The following is a 17,808-nucleotide window of genomic DNA, read 5'->3' as shown; positions in this document are numbered from 1 at the left end:
GGACTGAATGTGTCTCCTCCAAATCCTTATGTTGAAGTCTAACGCCCAGTGGGAGGGTATTGGAGGTGGAGGTTTGGGAGGTGATTGGGTCATGAGGATAGATAGAACCTTTCTGGACAGGATGAGTGCCCTTATTATAAGAGCCAAGAAAGATGATCTCTCTCCCCAACATATGAGGATACAGCAAGAGAGCGACATCTGCAGAACAGGGGGAGAGCCCTCACCAGGCACTAACTCTGCCAGCATCTTGACAGTGGACTTCCAGCCTCCACAACAGGGAGGAATACTCATCAGTTTTTTAAGGCTGTTACATCAGCCGGAACACCTTTCAACTTAAACCTTATCTAAATATCACTTGGTATGTATTTCCCAACGTATTTATAGGGAATGTTAAATATTTACACAAAAGCAGACAGATCCCAGTGGCTTACCTTTGGGGACTGCGCGGAGCCTAGACCTAAATGGATGCTCCTGAGAGGGACCTCCAGAAGCCACGAGACTAAGCAGCACAACTGCAGTTGCGAACAGGCCCCTCCCCTAGCCGAACTATGGAAGGCCCGGTGTCACAGGCTGTTTGCCCCGCCTCCTCCTCCATGTCAAGCACAAAAGTGGCTTGAAGTATACTTCCACCTTTCCTCTCTGCAAGACTTCAGGTCCCTGAGAAAGCTTCCGTCAGTTCGAGAGATGGCCTAACCCACGCCACATCCTGATGCCCACATGTTTCTTGGCTAGTTTTGTTTCAGGTGGTGGCTTAGGAGGCAGAGGCCAAGGCAAGCCTTCTCCTTCAGAAGGGAAACGCTCACAGCATCAGGCATGAGCTCAGCAGCAGGACATCCTGAGACCAGGCAGAAACCTCTCTCCTTCATGCAGGAGACTTGAAGGGCAGGAAGCTAGGCTTGGCGTTAGAAGCAGGTTAAGTGAGAAGTGAATGTGAAGCTAGGCTTGGCGTTAGAAGCAGGTTAAGTGAGAAGTGAATGTCTGGGCTTGGCCACTGGTATTTCTACCAGGAGAAAGCAATTTTGGTTGATTTCTTTTTTTTTTTTTTTTTTTTGAGTTGGAGTCTCACACTGTCGCCCAGACTGGAGTGCAGTGGCTGTTCCCGGCCACCGCAGCCTCGACCTGCTGGGCTCCGGCGATTCTTCCGCCTCAGTCTTCCAAGTAGCTGGAACTACAGGTGCACGCTACCACGCCCGGCTAATTTTTAATTTATTGTAGAGATGAGGGCTCGTCAAGTTGCCCAGGCGGGTCTCGAACCCGCGGGCTCAGGCAATCCACTCACAGTTGATTTCAATGTTTCAACTTGTTCCCCAAACCCCCAAATCTCAGCTGTGTTCAGATGATAACGCTCAAGAAAGGTTTGAGGTTTACTTTCTCTGTCTTGGAGAAAAAGTGGCATTACCTGGTTTTTAATAAGAGAAAGACCTAGACACATCACATTAGAATTCAAGGCAAGTGTTATTTGAGGCTTCAAATTGACCTGTGCATCACTCAGAGAAAGCGATCCTTGTCCTCGCCCTTCATGTGACCAGCAGACCAGCAGCATCAGTCTTGCCTGGGAGCTTGTTAGAAATGCAGAAATGTGGGCCTCACTCAAGCCTCGCCCAGCCAGGAGACCCCAAGAGATTCGTGTGAAGAATAGTTCGACGAGCACTGTCCCAGAAGTCTTCAGATAAAGGAGCATAAGCTCTGAGAAGTGTATTGATCAGATGAGGAGCATGATTTCATGAATTCAATTTGGATGTTGACCCAAAGTTGAGGGTTGGAAACAGCTCTCTGCAGGACTTGCTGACTCACAGTCCACGTGTCTCCTGCTTGGACCAGTGTGCACATAGCATCCAAGTGGCCAAGTGTTCACTGTGTCCCCACTGACCCAGCACAGCAGCAGGTGGGAGTAAAAGAAAAATTCACTTCCAGTAGCACAGCTGTAATTTCAGGCACATTTCAAGTTCTTCCCTCTCATCAGGGGCAGACAGCTAGTAAGGGAGAAAAGGTAGCCGTTTTTATCACCGTGCTAAAAACACCTGAGCCAGGCATGGTGGTTCATGGCTTCTAAAAACACCTGAGCCAGGTGTGCTGGCTCATGGCTACAATCCCAGCACTTTGAAAGGCTGAGATAGGAGGATCCCTCAAGACCAGAAGTTCGAGACCAGCCTGGGCAACATAGTGAGACTGTCAATTCTACCAAAAAATTGTTTAAACTAGCCGTGGTGGTGCCTTGGTAGACCCAGCTACCAAGGTGGGGAATCGCCTGAGCCCAGCATTTCAAGGCTGCCATGACTATGATCATGCCACTGCACTCCAGCCTAGGCAACACAGCAAGACCACTACAACTAAAAAAAAAAAAAAAAAGAAGAAGAAGAAAGAAAAATAATTAAAATATCTGAGAATTGCAATGATCAAGAAATAATTTCATGTCATCTGGGCTCACTAATAAAACAACTCTACTACTATCCATTTCGCTGTAGAACTCACACACATTGAAGAGTTTTCTGAATGCTAATTCATTCTTTTATTTACTCATACCACAAACATTTTAGTTCATCTGCCTTTATACAACCTGATTTACACAAGCAAATGGCAAAACAAAAAACAGGCATTCTTTAATCCTCCAAAATGCAAGTATGAAATATAGAACAAACCCTAGTATTTAAACACAAACAGGTTTAGCTGAAGCAGCTTTATTGCAATCTCTTAAAGTTAGCATTACAATTTAAATAGTTATGCCTGTAAAAGGTTTGTAAAATCTACAATACATAGTTATTTCAGAAGCAGTTAAGACTTTTAACTAATTAAAAAAAACAACAAAACTTCGACAGAAAGCTGGAACAACAATTATCTGAAACTTAAATTATTTACAATTAAACATTTAGGGTCCTGATTCACAAAACTTAGTGCATTTCATGATTTATTTATGAGTTTTAGAGAGAAAGTAAACATGCCCCAGGTAAAATCTGGAGTAAATGGCTTTTAGAAGAAAGTCTATCAATATGCTTACTAAAAACTAGAGAAAGAGTAGCAAAACAAAACTTCAACTGCGTCTGATCTGAAAATGTTAAGTATATAGCAGCAACCAGAAAAAGAGGCCAAGGCAGAGGAGCAAATGCCATCTCTGACAGTACTCCTGTATGTACAGGAAAAAGAATGATTCCCCCCTTTTTTTAGTTAAAAAAAAAATCCACCCCAATAATCAGTCGCTGCATGTAAACTCTGGGTAAATCCATTCTTCCTACAGAGCTGTCTTTAAACTTAAGGCCTGAATTAGCAAAGAAGGAAAGTTCCTTTCAGCCATCAGCTGAATGGGTTTTCTTCAGTGGGGAAAGCTTGGGGCAAGGTGACCATGGGGTTAGCTCCCCCAACCCCACAAGGAACGCCCCAGGGGAGGGGCCAGCCACCTCAGATCACCCCAAAGCACTTCGATGGATTCAAGTGATTTGATGTACCTCAAGGGAGATAGATCGAAGAGAACTAACAAGGGAAAGTGTTCTTGAAGAGGGAAATTTCAGTGAATCAGGTCCCAGGTAGTCTTTAAAGAAACAAAAATGTACAGTAAACATTTTCAACTCTGGAATGCAGGTATTGTACATTACCAGTACATTACATTTACAGAACTGCGGAGACAGTAGTGCTCCAGAGTAAGAATTTAAAAATGGACAAGCCAGTTCACAATGACTTTGGATATGTTATTAAAATACATTGTTAATCATAAAAATACTTTACTATGTACATGTACACGGTATAAACTCTAGATCTGCCTACGGAAGGAAGCCTCTAAATCAATTTCTGGCCCACTGGGTCAGGAGACAGTGCAGCTCTATTCCTTGGTCTTTATACCAACACACGGGCTGAGAGGCACGGGACACGGCCAGGCCGTCACTAACGCAGGAATACGTCTGTGTCTGCAGAACATCTAGTTGGAAGAGTCAGTTTTACTTCCGCTATATTTTACTTTCCTAAATGCTGATCCAAGCAACTCTGGGCATTCACATAATTCATTTGCAATTTGGTTACACTTCAGAATAAGACTGTAATTCATTTCGTCAGTTATTACACTGTCTTGCTTGTAGTCAGGATGGTTTGCGATGAACTCCCTCATCCATCTGGCAACGGTCATAAGTTCTCCTGGGAAAAAAAGGCATTTTTTTTTAGAATAACATAACAGAAGCCTTTTTTTTTTCCCCCATAAGTTGATATTTAGCAGTCAGCAAAAACATGCTTCTGAAGAGAAATCAATATGACCTTTTAGTTTGCTTGGTGGGGGTGGGAACGTGTCTGTCCCAGTGCTTGAGGGACTCCTCCTGGGGAAGAATTCTGGGGTGCAGGCAGGCAAGTAGAACACGTACATCCAGTTTCTAATAGTACCTGTTAGATGCCACCCATAGGCTGACATGGCTAGCTCTTAAGGGACAGGAGTCAGCACATGTATACAAGAGCATGTGTCCTCCCATTTGGCCAGAAGGCTAGGCCTAACATATACCGGTGTCATGACACTGCCTCAGAGGACTGTAGGGTCCCTCGAGTGATCTTTGATCAAAGAGGTGGAGAGAATAAAAAACATAACTAGAGTGAAGGAAGAGGGAAAATGGCAAACACAGCACATGGGGCGAGAAGAGGTCTATAGCTGTCCTTTGTGACTCTGGAAAGTTTACAGAGGCTTCCAGTGAGATACAGAGGTCATGACCATGATGACTGTTACTTTCTTAACAATTGCCAGCTTCTCTGTGCCAACTACTGTGATCGGCACTGTAGGAAGAATCTCGGAGCTAACACAGAAAGGGGGTTCTCAGGAAGATCACTGAACGGAGGCCAGATGAAGGCTTGGCCATCCTGGCTGTGAGCTTCTCTACCTACAGAGCTCCTTGTCCCTATGACAGAGCCTTTGATGATCTACTATGAACATAGTTGGACATAAATCACAAACAGGCAGTCCAGAATACCATAGTTTATCATCCAAGAATGCCATCCATTTCAAGATGCACCCCTACTTTATGAACCAGTAAGGAAAAAGGCACTAATCTAAACTGTGACTGTTGAAGATTATAGGGTGCATCCAGTTGCAGATGTTGAAATGTGGGAAAGTGTGCATGAATAAAATACGGCGCACTTTAAAAGAGTTCTTTAAGAAACTGAACATCACAAGATTGTATGATCCTGCCTACATTATGAGATTAAGAAAAAAAAAGCTACGTACCAGATGCTCTCTTCTTAATGAGCTTTAGGTAGTTTAGAATACTGCACCTGGTGTCCACATCTACCTCCATATTCTCAAGGTAAGAGTTCAGAATTGGGATCAGCCCGGGAAATACTCCTTCCTACAAGAAGCAGGACACCTGTGAGCTCCCAGCCAGGTGGCATGCCCAGCCCGCATGCCACCAGGCCCTACCTTCCCATTGATGATGGTGTCTATACTCATGAGGGTGTACTCCTCTGCGGCCAGCTCCGTGCTGTTCTGGGCCTTGCCACATCCGTCCACCACAGCGTTGCCACCTGCTGGGGAGAGGGTGCAGGGGCTTAGTGGCTCGTTGTGGCAGAAACTGGCCCCAGAACCCCAGAGAATGTTATACCTTTGCAAATATCCTTCCTGAAGTAAAACATGTCCCGCAAGACAGCATCTCGTTTCTGTGCTACTTTCATGTTTTCATCAACCTAAGGAAGAAAAGAGTAGAGTCACAGCTAAATTGGAACATTCCGACCAGACTCAGAAGCTGCGGTGTCTCCTCATGTCTGCAAAGGACTTGCTACCTCGGGAGTTCTGCTTTCTCCTCAAATGCTTTCTGGGAGGAAAAATAAGCTTGTCAGTTCCGTAGAGCCTGCCTCGGTGCTCTTTAATACCAATCAGGGAATTTTAAGGGAAACTTACCTTACAAACAAACCCCAAACTTACATTCATGTAGGATATCTGCATTTTAAAACACCTTTGTGGCTAAGTACTGCAATGAATCTACAGTGTCGGGAGGGCAGGTGGCTGGTTCTCCCCGGAGAACTCAGTGTGTCACCACAGGCCTCAAGGTAAGGCAGCAGGGTAGGACCAGAATCTGTTCTCCTGACCTCTAAGCTCAGTGCTTGTTCCTCCCTCCACTGGGGTCTTGCCTCCTCACTTTAATGAGGAGAGGGGATCTGGAATAAGGTCACAGCCCTCCCAGGCCAAAGGGTTACTGCTGTTTGCCCACCGTGGCTCTGGCTGCATCAACCCATTCCTGAGTCCCAAAACTGTTTTATTTGTGAATTCTTCATTTTTCCAGTAACTTTTTAAGACTCTCAAAGTTTAAAACTTTTTGGTGGTAGTCCTTTATTTTCTATAAAATGAAATTTTACATGGAGCCTTATATAAAATAGTCACAAGCTAGAGGGTCAGGCTGGAGTGGGATAGATGACACAAAATCTTTCTTGAAAACTGAGCTTACTCCCGCACTCACTATGAGGAGGAGTCCTCCTGTTTCTTTTTAAAGAGACACACAGGACCTTCTGAATAACCTAAGCACCTCCAGAAGCATACTCAAATAACAGTCTAAAAGTACACCATGGCTATGAACATCTCTGTTTTCATTTCTAATATTTTTTTCTTAATCCTGACAAAAGTTCGTGGACCGCTTTTTCATTGTTTTTATTTCTGCTTTTATGAATTCCTTTTTAAAAGTATATTTGACTGTTGCCTTTTAGATTCTTGATGGCTTAGGTCTGTTTATTTTCAGTCTTTTCTGTTAAGACGTTTTAAAGCTAAGATTTTTCCGTGGTGACTAGCTTGGCCAGCATCCCACTGCCTCCCTTTCCTGCACAATCTGTAATTCTAGTTTTGACTAATCTAAAGCCTATTGGGAAAGACATTTTAAATTTCCAACAGTTACAATTTCTCCAGAGGTATCTTTTTGCTGGATTCCAGTAGAAATGCATCCTGTATGGCGTCTACTTTGGTGAAGACTGTCCTTAACTTCTGTAAGTCTCCCTCCTGGAACTTGAGAAAAGATGTGCTGTGGTTTGAGATATGTGATTCGGGTTGTACGATTGAGTTTAGTAACTGCGCCATCTAATCCCCCATCCTATGTTACATGACCTACCACAGTTACCGAGTAATGTGAAAGGGGCCCTGTGGCTCGCCTCCACTGATCCCCCATGGACTCACAACAGTCTACCTATCCCCTTCTACATGTGGAAACTGAGGAACTGAGAGGAACCTGTCCAGGGTAAAAGGCTAGTAAGCAGGACCAGGGATTTACGCATTTAGTTCTCACATTGAAGCCACACCTTACCCGTCATCACAGTCAACTCTTCTCGTGCTAAAAAGCGTTATTATACTTTATGGAATGAAAATCCCACAGCTTTAGTTTCTTGAAAGAATATATAAAAATTGTTTTTTCTATCTCACTGAATACTTTCTACCTCACATCTTATTCCTCCTGGTATTTCTTTGTTATTCCTGCTGTCCTTTTAAAGGTCATCGTGTAGCCCTAGATTGTCAGCATCTGCCTTGGTCTAAGCATGTCTTATGCAAACAACTTCTACTGTAATGCTGCTAGTCTAGTTTTAGCCTTTTTTTTTGAGTTGAGGTCTTACTCTGTTGCCCAGGTTCGAGTGCAGTGACTCACTCACAGCTCACCACAGTCTTAACCTCCTGGGCTCCGGAGATCCTTCTGCCTCAGCTGGGCCACCAAGCCTCACTAATTTTTTTAAAAGTTTTTGCACAGACAAGGTCTCACTATGTTGCCTAGAGAGGTCTAGAACTTCTGAGCTCAAGCACTCTTCCTGACAAGCCCTCCCATAGTGCTGGGACTACAGGCGTGAGCCACCATGCCCTGCCTGTTTTAGCCTTTAATGGGAGAGTTTAGTCTATTCAAATTTGTTTTCATTTTCTTTTTTACCGTTTTATGTTCTGTCTGACCATTCTCTGGCCCCAGATCCAATTCTATGGCACTTAAAAGTTGTTCATTTTCCCATCTGTTAGCCTGCATCCTATTTCTTATACTCCTAATAATTTTCTTTACTTTTAAACATGTAGCTTTGAATTTATCACTCTATATGTCAAGCATGAAAGAGTTTCTACCATCCCATTGCTAGATGCTTCGTCTGAATGCTTTTTCTGCCCCCAGATTGGTATGTTGAAGCCTGATCCCCATCGTGACACTATTAGAAGGTGGGAGGTGATTATCACGAAGACTCTACCCTCATGAATGGGGTCAGTGCTCTCAGAAGAGAGTCCCCAGAGAGCTAGTTAGCTGAAGACCCCACACAGCAAGAAGGCCCCATCAATGAGCCCGGGAGCTCTCTCTCACTGGACACTGAATATACGTTGATGTTGCGCTTCCCAGCTTCCAGGATTGGGAGTACCGCATTTCTGTTGTTATAAGTCAACCAGTTTGTGGCACATCTTTTGTGACAGCAGCCCAGAGTAAGATGTTAGGTAAGACTTCTGGTATACTTTTAGCCTAACTTGATCCATTAAGTTTTGTCAGAATCATCTGAAATTTAAAGTCTAATTTGACTAAAATGAGAATTCTGTGATTGTAATTCTTTACCTCTTGGGATTCTAAAGACTTCTTTCTGTCTCTCCTAGCATTTAAGATTGTAAATGAGAAGTAGTACCAGTTGATTTTTTTTACTCCCTTGGCAGGTATGCTGATTTTCTCTCCTGTCTGGACAGTTGATTTTCTCTTTGAGATTTAGAGATGCCCAGATTTGGGTTCTTTCATATATGTCTCACCCTTAATGGACTCTTAGGTTAAGGGAAAATTCTATTATTTCTTTGATTATTGTATTTCACACCTCTCCCATACAGACCATTCTCTTCTTCTAAATTACTACACAAACACTAACACTTCCAAAGTGATTTTCCATGCTTCAGTTTTTCTCCAATTTCCATTTGTTTGCCATGCTGCTGGGATGAGCCTTAACGCGGTCTCTGAAATCACTTACTTGGATCTTCAGCAATGTCTGCTTTCATGTGGAGTCTATGCAGTATGCTCAAGTTTTCAATGTGTGGTTACCATATTCTTTAAGAACTTCTTTTCTTCAAATATTCTTTGATCTACAGTGCTTGTTTATTTTATGAATGTGACCCCCCTCTAGAATTTGAGAGCACTAGTTAGAACTTCTTTAAAAATTATTTCCGGCTGAGGTGAGAGGATTGCCTGAGCCTGCGGGTTCGAGACCCACCTGGGCAACTTGGCAAGACCTCGTCTCTACAATAAATCAAAAATCAGCCGGGCGTGGTAGCGGGCGCCTGTAGTTCCAGCTACTTGGAAGGCTGAGGCGGAAGGATTGCCGGAGCCCAGCAGGTCGAGGCTGAGGTGGTCGGGAGTGGCCACTGCACTCCAGTCTGGGCGACAGAGTGAGACTCCAACTCAAAAAAATAAAAAAAATAAAAAATAAAAATTATTTCCAAAGTCAGGTGTAGTGGTGCACACTTACAGTCTCAGCTACTTGGGAGGCTGAGGTAGGAGGATCACCTTAGCCCAGGAGTTGGAGGCTGCAGTGAGTGATGATTGTGCCACTGCACTTCACCTCGGGTGACCCTGTCTCTAATTTAAAAATAAATGAATTAGTCAAAAATGTAAAATTCCAGTTTCTTTCTTTTTTTTGTTTAGATGCAGAGTCTTGCAATGTTGCCCAGACTGGACTTGAACTCCTGGGCTCAGGCAATCCTCCCCACTCCCAAGTAGCCGGGACTACAGGTGGAGCTACCATGCCGGGTTCGTTTCTCAGTGTCTCGCCTGAACTGTGTTTTACTGAGGACAGTGTACTCTGCAGGACCAGCTGGGCCCTTCTCTTCAAGGTTGTACAATTTTCTGTTGATGTTCAGACATCTCTTCTTACTTATAAACAAAGGCTTTGAACAGCAGCTCTCAGAGGCTCTCCCTTGGATGAACTTGGTCTCCCCAGCAGGTGCCATATGGGCAACACGGGTTCATGGAATCCTTTGGTTTGGGTGTGACAAGCAGACAGGGATAGACTGACAGGCAGGTTTCCCTCCGGGAGTGCAGGGATGGGCACAGGATGCAAGCCCCTCGTGGAGGGTGCAGAGGCAAGGTATGCTGGGCTAGATGCTAGCAATGTACTCTTGCCCCCATGTTTGCGGGGACAGGGCTGCTCCCCTTCTCCTTTCTCTGGCTCTAAAGTCCTCAGTAAGAGTCCTCCCTCACCCCGGCAGTCTTCTCTCTCTTTCAAAGAGGCCCCAGGCCCAGGAACACAGCATTATCCCCAGTCACTGCCTCATGCACACAGCGTGTCTGCTAGTCGCCTGGAGCTGCTTCAAGGCTCTGCTGGGAAACTTCTCGCAGAAAGCTCCTTTTTTGGTATTTTCTGGGCTGGGGCTGGTAAACCCCAGGGTTTTTCTGAGAGTTCAGTGCCACCCACATTCTTCAGAAACGTCTCAAGCCCAGCTCGACTGAGGAGACCTATCCCCGCAGTCCAACAGTCACACGTTCCCCTCCCATCCTAATTTTAACACTGTTATCACAATGGGATTTCGGGTGGATGAAATGAATTTGTGGGACTACTTCTAACCATCCACCATCTTGAATGGAAAACCACTAAAAATAAAGCTTAGGTTGAAGAGGAAAAAAAGAGTAGGCTGGAGAAAGAAGGGGAAACATTTCTAAGTGATGTTGGACTTGAAATAAATAGTATATAGACTTGAACTCCTGGGTAATCCTCTCACATCAGCCTCCCAAAGTGTTGGGACTACTGGTGTGAGCCACCACACCCAGCCCAATAAATAGTATATATAAAGGAATAAATCTGGTTGGGCTTGGTGGCTTGGCCTGTAATCCCAGCACTTTGGGAGGCCAAGGCAAGTGGACTGCCTGAGCCCGCAGGTTCAAGACCAGTCCGAGCAACTTGGTGAGACCTTGTCTCTACAACATACAAAAAAAATTAGCTGGGCATGGTAGCGTGTGCCCGTAATAGTTCTGGCTACTTGCAAGGCTGAGGCAGAAGGATTGCCTAAACTCAGCAGGGTGGTACTGGGGTGGCTGTGAGTGTGCCACAGCACTCTAGCCTGGGCAACAAAGTGAGACTCCAATTAAAAAAAAAAAAGAAAGACATCTGCAGTCCATCACCATAATGAAACATATGCTTACCTTGGACAGTGGAATGAGAAAATCCAACTTGTATGAAAGGATCACCCTGGTGAGTAGCACCACGAACACCACATAGGCCGAGTTCTCAAAGTCTGTTAACTGAACCTGGACATGCAGAAGTCAGAATTATGAACCAACTACATAAATGTGCTCTTCCCTGACCCAGGCCATTCCCAAGCAACCCCTAACTATCCATTCGGGAGTGGAAGCCCTCTGCTCATATATACCCTCAGAAGTCAACTCTCCTTAGCTCTAGGACTGGCTTTCAACATGCACGTCCTTGATTTGGACTGCCTTCCAATACACTCGGGAGTCAGAAGGGTGATGGGCAGACAGGAAGACTGCTTTCGAAGCAACTTCTGCTGATGCACGAGTCTTACCTCCATGGGTCGGAATTCTACTCTCCACCCAATATCTGAGTTTGGAGGAGGGGGCTTAAACCTCATCGTCTGCCAATTTGTGGACTGAATATTCTATAATAAAAGAGCAGAGAATCAAACCAACTTTCCATACTTTCCAGGAAAATATGAAGATGATTAAGTATTTAATTAGGGAAGAAGAAGACGGTTCAGTGTCCTTGCCAAATACTCATTAATTTACAAATACAAAAAGGTGCAATTGAAGATTTTCTTTGAGTGTGATCTGCTAGGAAAACAAAACAGCAAAAGCGTTTAAGGAAAGTGAGAGCCCTAAACCTGCATGTCTGATCCCTAGTTCTTACTCCCTAGCCCTCATGAGTTGGGTACCATCTAAGGGTCCTGCTTTTATCCCACCCAAGGAGTTTTGGGAGCCAGATTGCCATTCTTGGAGTCACTGGATACTTTCATCTGATAACCCTGTCACACCACAGCTGTTTCCTTTCTTCTCTCCTCCCCTTGGGTCCTGGGAAGCTACTGCTTCAATGACCCAGTGCCTAAGGAGGGGCGCTGTCTCCTAAGGTGTTGAGAGATGTTCTGGTCTTGGTCTTGGCCTTGACCATTGACCATCTTGGGATGCCTGCTGGCAATCCTGGAAGGATTTATAACTTCTTTTGTGAGTTTGGTAGAAGGAAAGGGGCTACAGTTGCATTTGAAAAGGTATATATGTAAATATCTCCATGTAACATGGCACAGAAATAAACTTATGAAATGACTAGCTATAACAAGAAAAGTTAGGTGGTATGTCCAAAGCACTGATATACCTGACCATGGTTTTTTTTGTGTGTGCAGTGTGTTTGAATTTTTACCACTAGGCAAACAAGAGGAAATATGGATTTAAAAAAAATTTTAGAATGAGAAAGCTAACCAGTAGGAGTCATAAAATAAGAGTACTTTATTTTTCTAAGTTCTCTACTGCACTGGATAATGAAAGGCAGAGGCAATTTCGGTGTCACTAATTCCTCGCAGGTAGAGAACACGGCCTCCATCGTGGTTCCTGAAATGAAATGCATTTAAAACAGAGATACCTCAAAATGGTCAGACTCGTTGGCATCATCCAGGTGGATTTTCTCTTCAAACAGAGTCAGTGGGTCTCTGATGAAGAGATGAGCAACGTGCTGGGCCAGGAGGTGGTCGAGGCCTGCAGAGAGAGAGCACGGAACTCACCGCGGAGTCTAAGTCCAGCAGAAAGACAGGACATCTCAGGAAGTGTAAAGAAAGGGTGTCTAGAAGCCTAGGAAATAGCCGGTCTGTTTTGTAGCCTCATCTTGCCCAGGACTTTATCCTACAGGCTCTGGGAAAGCATCAGTGCTTTATTCGCTACTTACACAATGCCTGCTGGGCACTGGTGTGGACCTAGCTCCAAAGTGAGTTCCTTTTGCTAAAAGTCAAGAAGATCTCACAAGCATTTGGGACTTGAAACTTTAGGAACAAGCAGCCTCATAAGAAAAGTTAGAGACTTCACACTAAAAACAGAAACCAGACCAGGAGTCAGCAAAAAAGCTTAAAAGAACTTTGAAGAACTAAAGGCGTACAATGAAACCCAGGAAAACAGAGTGGAAGCTCACCTTCCTGCAGCAGCTGTTCGTAGATTTCTTTATCTATTGTCAAGTCGATGTCATTATATTTCTCACCACACTTAGATAAGTAGCTGTCTATTGAGTCATATCGAGATTTACTGATCCTATAGTGATTGTTCTTCAGTGGCTAAGATTTAAAAAACATGTAAATGAATGTCATATAAAATGATCTGGAAATAAACAAATGCCCTCAACATAAGTTACTGAAAAAAAGTTAGCAAGCCCTAAAAAGTATTATTAGGGCAAAGTATATTTATCTGAGGGCAGTTTAAATACTCTTTTCTCTGATATGATTCAAATATACATTTTTCTTTTAAAAGCAGATCAAGGTTGGGCATGGAGACTCATATCTATGATCCTAGCACTTTGGGAAGCCAAAGCAGGAGGATTGCTTGAGCCTAGGAGTTTGAGACCAGCCTATGTAATACAGCAAGTATTCTGTACCAAAAAAAAAAAAATCAAAATAATCAGCTAGGTGTTGGTGGCATGCACCACTGAACTCCAGCCTGGATGACAGAGTGAGCCCTCCAACTCAAAAAGAAGAAGAAGAAAAAAAAAGTAGATCATTTTCATTCTTGAGTTAGGAAAATAAATGTCAAGGTTGAAAGCAATAAGTAAATAAATAAACCTATACTATAAGTCAAAGTTACTAAAACAATTTATACTTTAAAGTTTATTTCTACTTAGCATGCTCAACAATTTATGAATAATTAGAAAAAGAACAGAGCAATAGTAGTACAGCCTTGGGTGAGAACATCAAAATCAGTTGTGGGAGGACGCTTTTAAAAACAACTATGTCCAGGTCCCAGTCCTAGAGATTCTTATTTATTAGTCTTAGGGTGGGGCTTGTTGTCTCCTTTTAAAAATCTCTATAGGTGGTTCTGATGTACACCCTGGCTGGAGAGATGCAGGATTACAGTTCAACATGCACACAAGAGGCTTTGCTAACCTACCCTTATTAAGCAAAGCCTAACCTTTTATAAGGAAAAAGAATCTTTGATAACCTGTTATACCTTCCACAGCAGAAAGCATCATATACAAAGCACTAAGGTGGTGCCAAAAAGCCTTTTGGTAAAAACAGCCATCAGCACTGACTTCTAAAACATAGGGAGGGAAAAAAAAGCACTACTTATCTTAAAAGAAGCTGAAACAAATACAGATATCAACATATGATGAAATTAACTCCCCACTCAGACCAAATCACTTTCCCCACATATTCACCCCAAAACAAACACTATAGAAGTCAAAAGACAGGTTTATAACCTGTGTGTTTCTTCCCATATGTGACTCACCCACTTAGAAAAATTTAAGGAGGACTTCAAAATGGCAAGTAGTTACAATTACATTTTACCCGCTTGACTGAAAAGGGTTATTAAGGAAAAATCATTCCCACCTCCAGTCCTCTCTCCTCCCGGGTTCTATCATCTACAGATGCAGAAATCACTCCCCAGCGACAATCAATGTCTGACACATAGCCTCGGTAAAAAGGAGATGCAGCACTCAAAGCCATCTAAAAACAAACAAAAGTCAGCTCCTGCAGATTCAAAGAGTCAAGTACATGCTGAAAAAAGCTCCATGCAGTTAGTTTTCTGGTCAAAAAGAATCCGTTATGCAACCCATACAGAGTTCTGTCCCCAAACTTGTGCCTGCTTTCTTACTTACAGTGAAATTCATTAGAAACAATCCGAGCTCTTGGATCTGACTCATTTACATCACCCTCTATACTGTGAAGACATGAAGTATGGCAAGGGAAAACAGCTACACTCCAACCTGACACTTTACATATCAATGCTTTCCTAGCAATGACCAGCTTCTACAGCTTCAACTCTTTGTTCCTTAGTCCTAAATCTGCATACTACTTATATTAGTTCACTTCTGTCTGAAGTTTTAACTGAACTTAAATAGCACGCTGTCAGCAAATTCTGCAGATGCGATCTTACTTCATACAAAGAAAAGTTTAAAATAAAGGTGTAATATCTACTTACGACAATTGGACAGATAGTGGCCAACTGATCATAAAGGTATCTGGCCTCAGATATGCTGCAGGCTTGAAATGTCACCTGTGTAAAAATTGTAAGATTAACAAGGACAATCATTAGTACATTTCTCAAGCAACAAAGTCAGAGAGAGAAGGCTGGGAAAAGAGGGATGAGGTGAGGGCCCTTCACTGATATCAACGCTTAATGCAGGGATTTTGTTGAAAAGCAGTCTCGGGTGAACTTAGCTAGAAAATGGTATTGAGGCCGGGCTCGGTGGCTCAGCCTGTAATCCCAGCACTTTGGGAGGCTGAGACGAGTGGACTGCCAGAGCTTGTGGGTTCGAGACCCACCTGGGCAACTTGGCGAGATCTCACCTCTACAATATATAAAAAATTAGCCAGGCGTGATAGCGCACGCCTGTAGTTCTGGCTACTTTAGAAGGCTGAGGCGGAAGGATCGTTGGAGCCCAGCAGGGCAAAGCTGCGGTGGCCAGGAGCGTGCCACTGCACTCCAGTCTGGGCGACAGAGTGAGACTCCAACTCAAAAAAAAGGAAAGAAAATGGTATTAAATCACATTCCACTACAGATAGCCAACTAATATAAATGACCATGTTCCTAAGTGAAATAAGATTAAGAAGTCAGGAACGAAGCATGAGATGCACATATATAGTGAGGTTCAACAAAACATTTCCTCTTCTACCGGCCTACTTCCTTCTGCAACTTCCCATCCTTCAGTTAGCTGAGGAGTTATATGAATTTTGGTACAAAAGGGATTTGGAAAAGTTAACAATAGTTTTTAGATTTTATTTTAGATTCAAGATGTACATGTGCAGGTCTGTTACATGGGTAAACTGCATGATGGTGAGGCTTAGGCTTTATTGAGCCCGTTACCTAAACGGTGAGCATGGTACCCAATGGGTAGTTTTTCAACCCTTACCTCTTTCCTACCCTCTCTCCTTGAGTTCCCAGTGGCTGTTGTTCCCATCCTATGCCAGTTAGTGACAGTTTTTAAAGTTCACTGGTGGCAGCATGGGGAACAGCTTGGAAGGGGGCAAAATTAGCAAGTTGGGGAAGCAGTTAACATACTGTTGAAGAGAGCATAGGGAAGAGGCCTACCAGGGTCAAAGCAGCTTGTGTTGGTGACTAGTGGGGGACACAGCGGAGAATGGCTTAGGTTTTGGCTCAGGTGTTCCTACAACACGCAGGAAGAAGAGGTTAGAGGGAAAGAGGTGCCACAATATGATGGGCTTACAAGGCCAAGGGACAGACCAAGAGGCCCTGTACATGGCCAGGTCTCCAGGGCTGGTACCTAGAAAGAAAATCTAAGTGAGAGAAATATCTGGGGACTAGGCTCAGATGATGTCCTGAAATGGAGATCACCTAGGAAGTCTGCACAGAGGAGGCAAGTAGGATGCTTAAGAAAAAGATCACATAATTTGGTTAGCACAAATCCTCTAAAAGCATGTTCAATAATTTATGAATAATTACACGATTACATAAAGACCGGCGCAATAGTGGTATAGCCTTGGTTGAGAACATCAAAATCAGTTGTGGGGGGACTCCCTTAAAAAAACTTTGTCCAATTTGTGTTTTAATAATGACAATTTGAATTTAGTGTTGGTACAGGGAATAATTTAAGTGTTTAGGACTTGAAATAATAGCATCTGAGTGAATATGTTTTTACTGTTACAATAGCCACCTGTTAGTTCCCGTAGTTGTAGCTAGACCTATGCTTTTTAACAGCAGACAACTTCTGTCAGAAGACTCACAAGTTTACCTGCTCAAGTATAATAGTATTTCATGTCAGTGTGGAGACTAACTATAGAAAACAATTATTCTGATAATTTGGTGTCCTGGTCCTCCTATAATTTCCCTATTAATGCTTATGTCAGCATTGTATCTTAATTAAAAGGTAATGATAATTAATGAGTCATTACAAATTAGACCAACATGGAGAAGAGCTACATCACAGACATCAAGGAGAAAGAGTTTCAAAGAGGTTAAAACAGATGAAGATTGAGAAGGATTGGCAATGAGGTCACTGATGACCAAGTCAAGGGGAGTTTCCTCTAAGAGGTGCGAACTTGGAATCAGCCTGTTCATAAATGAGACATAAAGATCCAGGAGCTGTTAAGCGGAGTATTTGCACTTATTTTGTCATGGCCCCGTCATCCACATGCACGCTCCGGGAGGACAAGGATTTGTCTTGCTATTCTCGGTCTCAAGTGGGAAGGTCAGTGTCTGACACTTTGCGCTTAACAAACACCAAGTAAGCAGAGAATCTTGAAGGGAAGAAGGTACTGAAGAGGGAGTGGGGGTGGGGGGAACAAGGATGTGGAAAACAAAAAACTGACCCCAAGGCCAAACACCCAAGGCCCCAGGATTAAAAAGTACCTGCATATTTTCCAAGGGTTTTGACTGATGAATTATTTTGAACATGCATCTTTCAGTTTACTTAGGTCTTTTTTGTGTTACTCTTAGGTATTTTAGTGGGCATGTGTGGTTTTTTCTTATTTTTGAGTTGGCATCTCACTCTGTGTCCCAGGCTGGAGTGCAGTGGCATGCTCACGGCCACCGCAGCCTTGGCCTGCTAGGCTCCCAGAAGATCCTTCTGCCTCAGCCTTCCAAGTAGCTGGAACCACAGGCGTGAACCACCATGCCTGGCTAATTTTTTAATTTATTGTAGAGATGAAGTCTCACTATGTTGTTCAGGCTGGTCTCGAACCCCTGAGCTCAGGCAATCCTCTTGCCTCCACCTCCCAAA

General features: G+C 43.5%; 1 protein-coding gene across 4 annotated transcripts in view; it reads right to left on the bottom strand.

Annotated features, from left to right (window-relative positions):
* Window positions 1–2,485: 2,485 nt before the first annotated feature.
* Window positions 2,486–17,808, bottom strand: part of GCLC (glutamate-cysteine ligase catalytic subunit) — a 48,527-nt gene continuing 33,204 nt past the window's right edge. For 2 of the 4 annotated variants that reach the window (XM_008059926.2, XM_008059928.2), the window contains 10 exons: window positions 15,051–15,125; window positions 14,459–14,575; window positions 13,054–13,192; window positions 12,514–12,626; window positions 11,450–11,542; window positions 11,070–11,174; window positions 5,562–5,643; window positions 5,381–5,487; window positions 5,189–5,309; window positions 2,486–4,119 (listed from right to left, as the gene is read on the bottom strand). In XM_008059926.2, the coding sequence (XP_008058117.1) occupies window positions 3,908–4,119; window positions 5,189–5,309; window positions 5,381–5,487; window positions 5,562–5,643; window positions 11,070–11,174; window positions 11,450–11,542; window positions 12,514–12,626; window positions 13,054–13,192; window positions 14,459–14,575; window positions 15,051–15,125 (1,164 nt within the window). In that variant the 3' untranslated portion in view covers window positions 2,486–3,907. The remainder of the gene's footprint in view (window positions 4,120–5,188; window positions 5,310–5,380; window positions 5,488–5,561; window positions 5,644–11,069; window positions 11,175–11,449; window positions 11,543–12,513; window positions 12,627–13,053; window positions 13,193–14,458; window positions 14,576–15,050; window positions 15,126–17,808) is intronic. The other 2 variants (XM_008059929.2, XM_008059927.2) reach the window with 2 other exon arrangements.

Source organism: Carlito syrichta, unplaced genomic scaffold (assembly GCF_000164805.1).
Source record: "Carlito syrichta isolate Samal-C Ts95f unplaced genomic scaffold, Tarsius_syrichta-2.0.1 Scaffold304445, whole genome shotgun sequence".
In the NCBI taxonomy this organism is placed as follows: Eukaryota; Metazoa; Chordata; class Mammalia; order Primates; family Tarsiidae; genus Carlito; species Carlito syrichta.
This window is presented reverse-complemented; position numbering and strand designations above follow the sequence as displayed.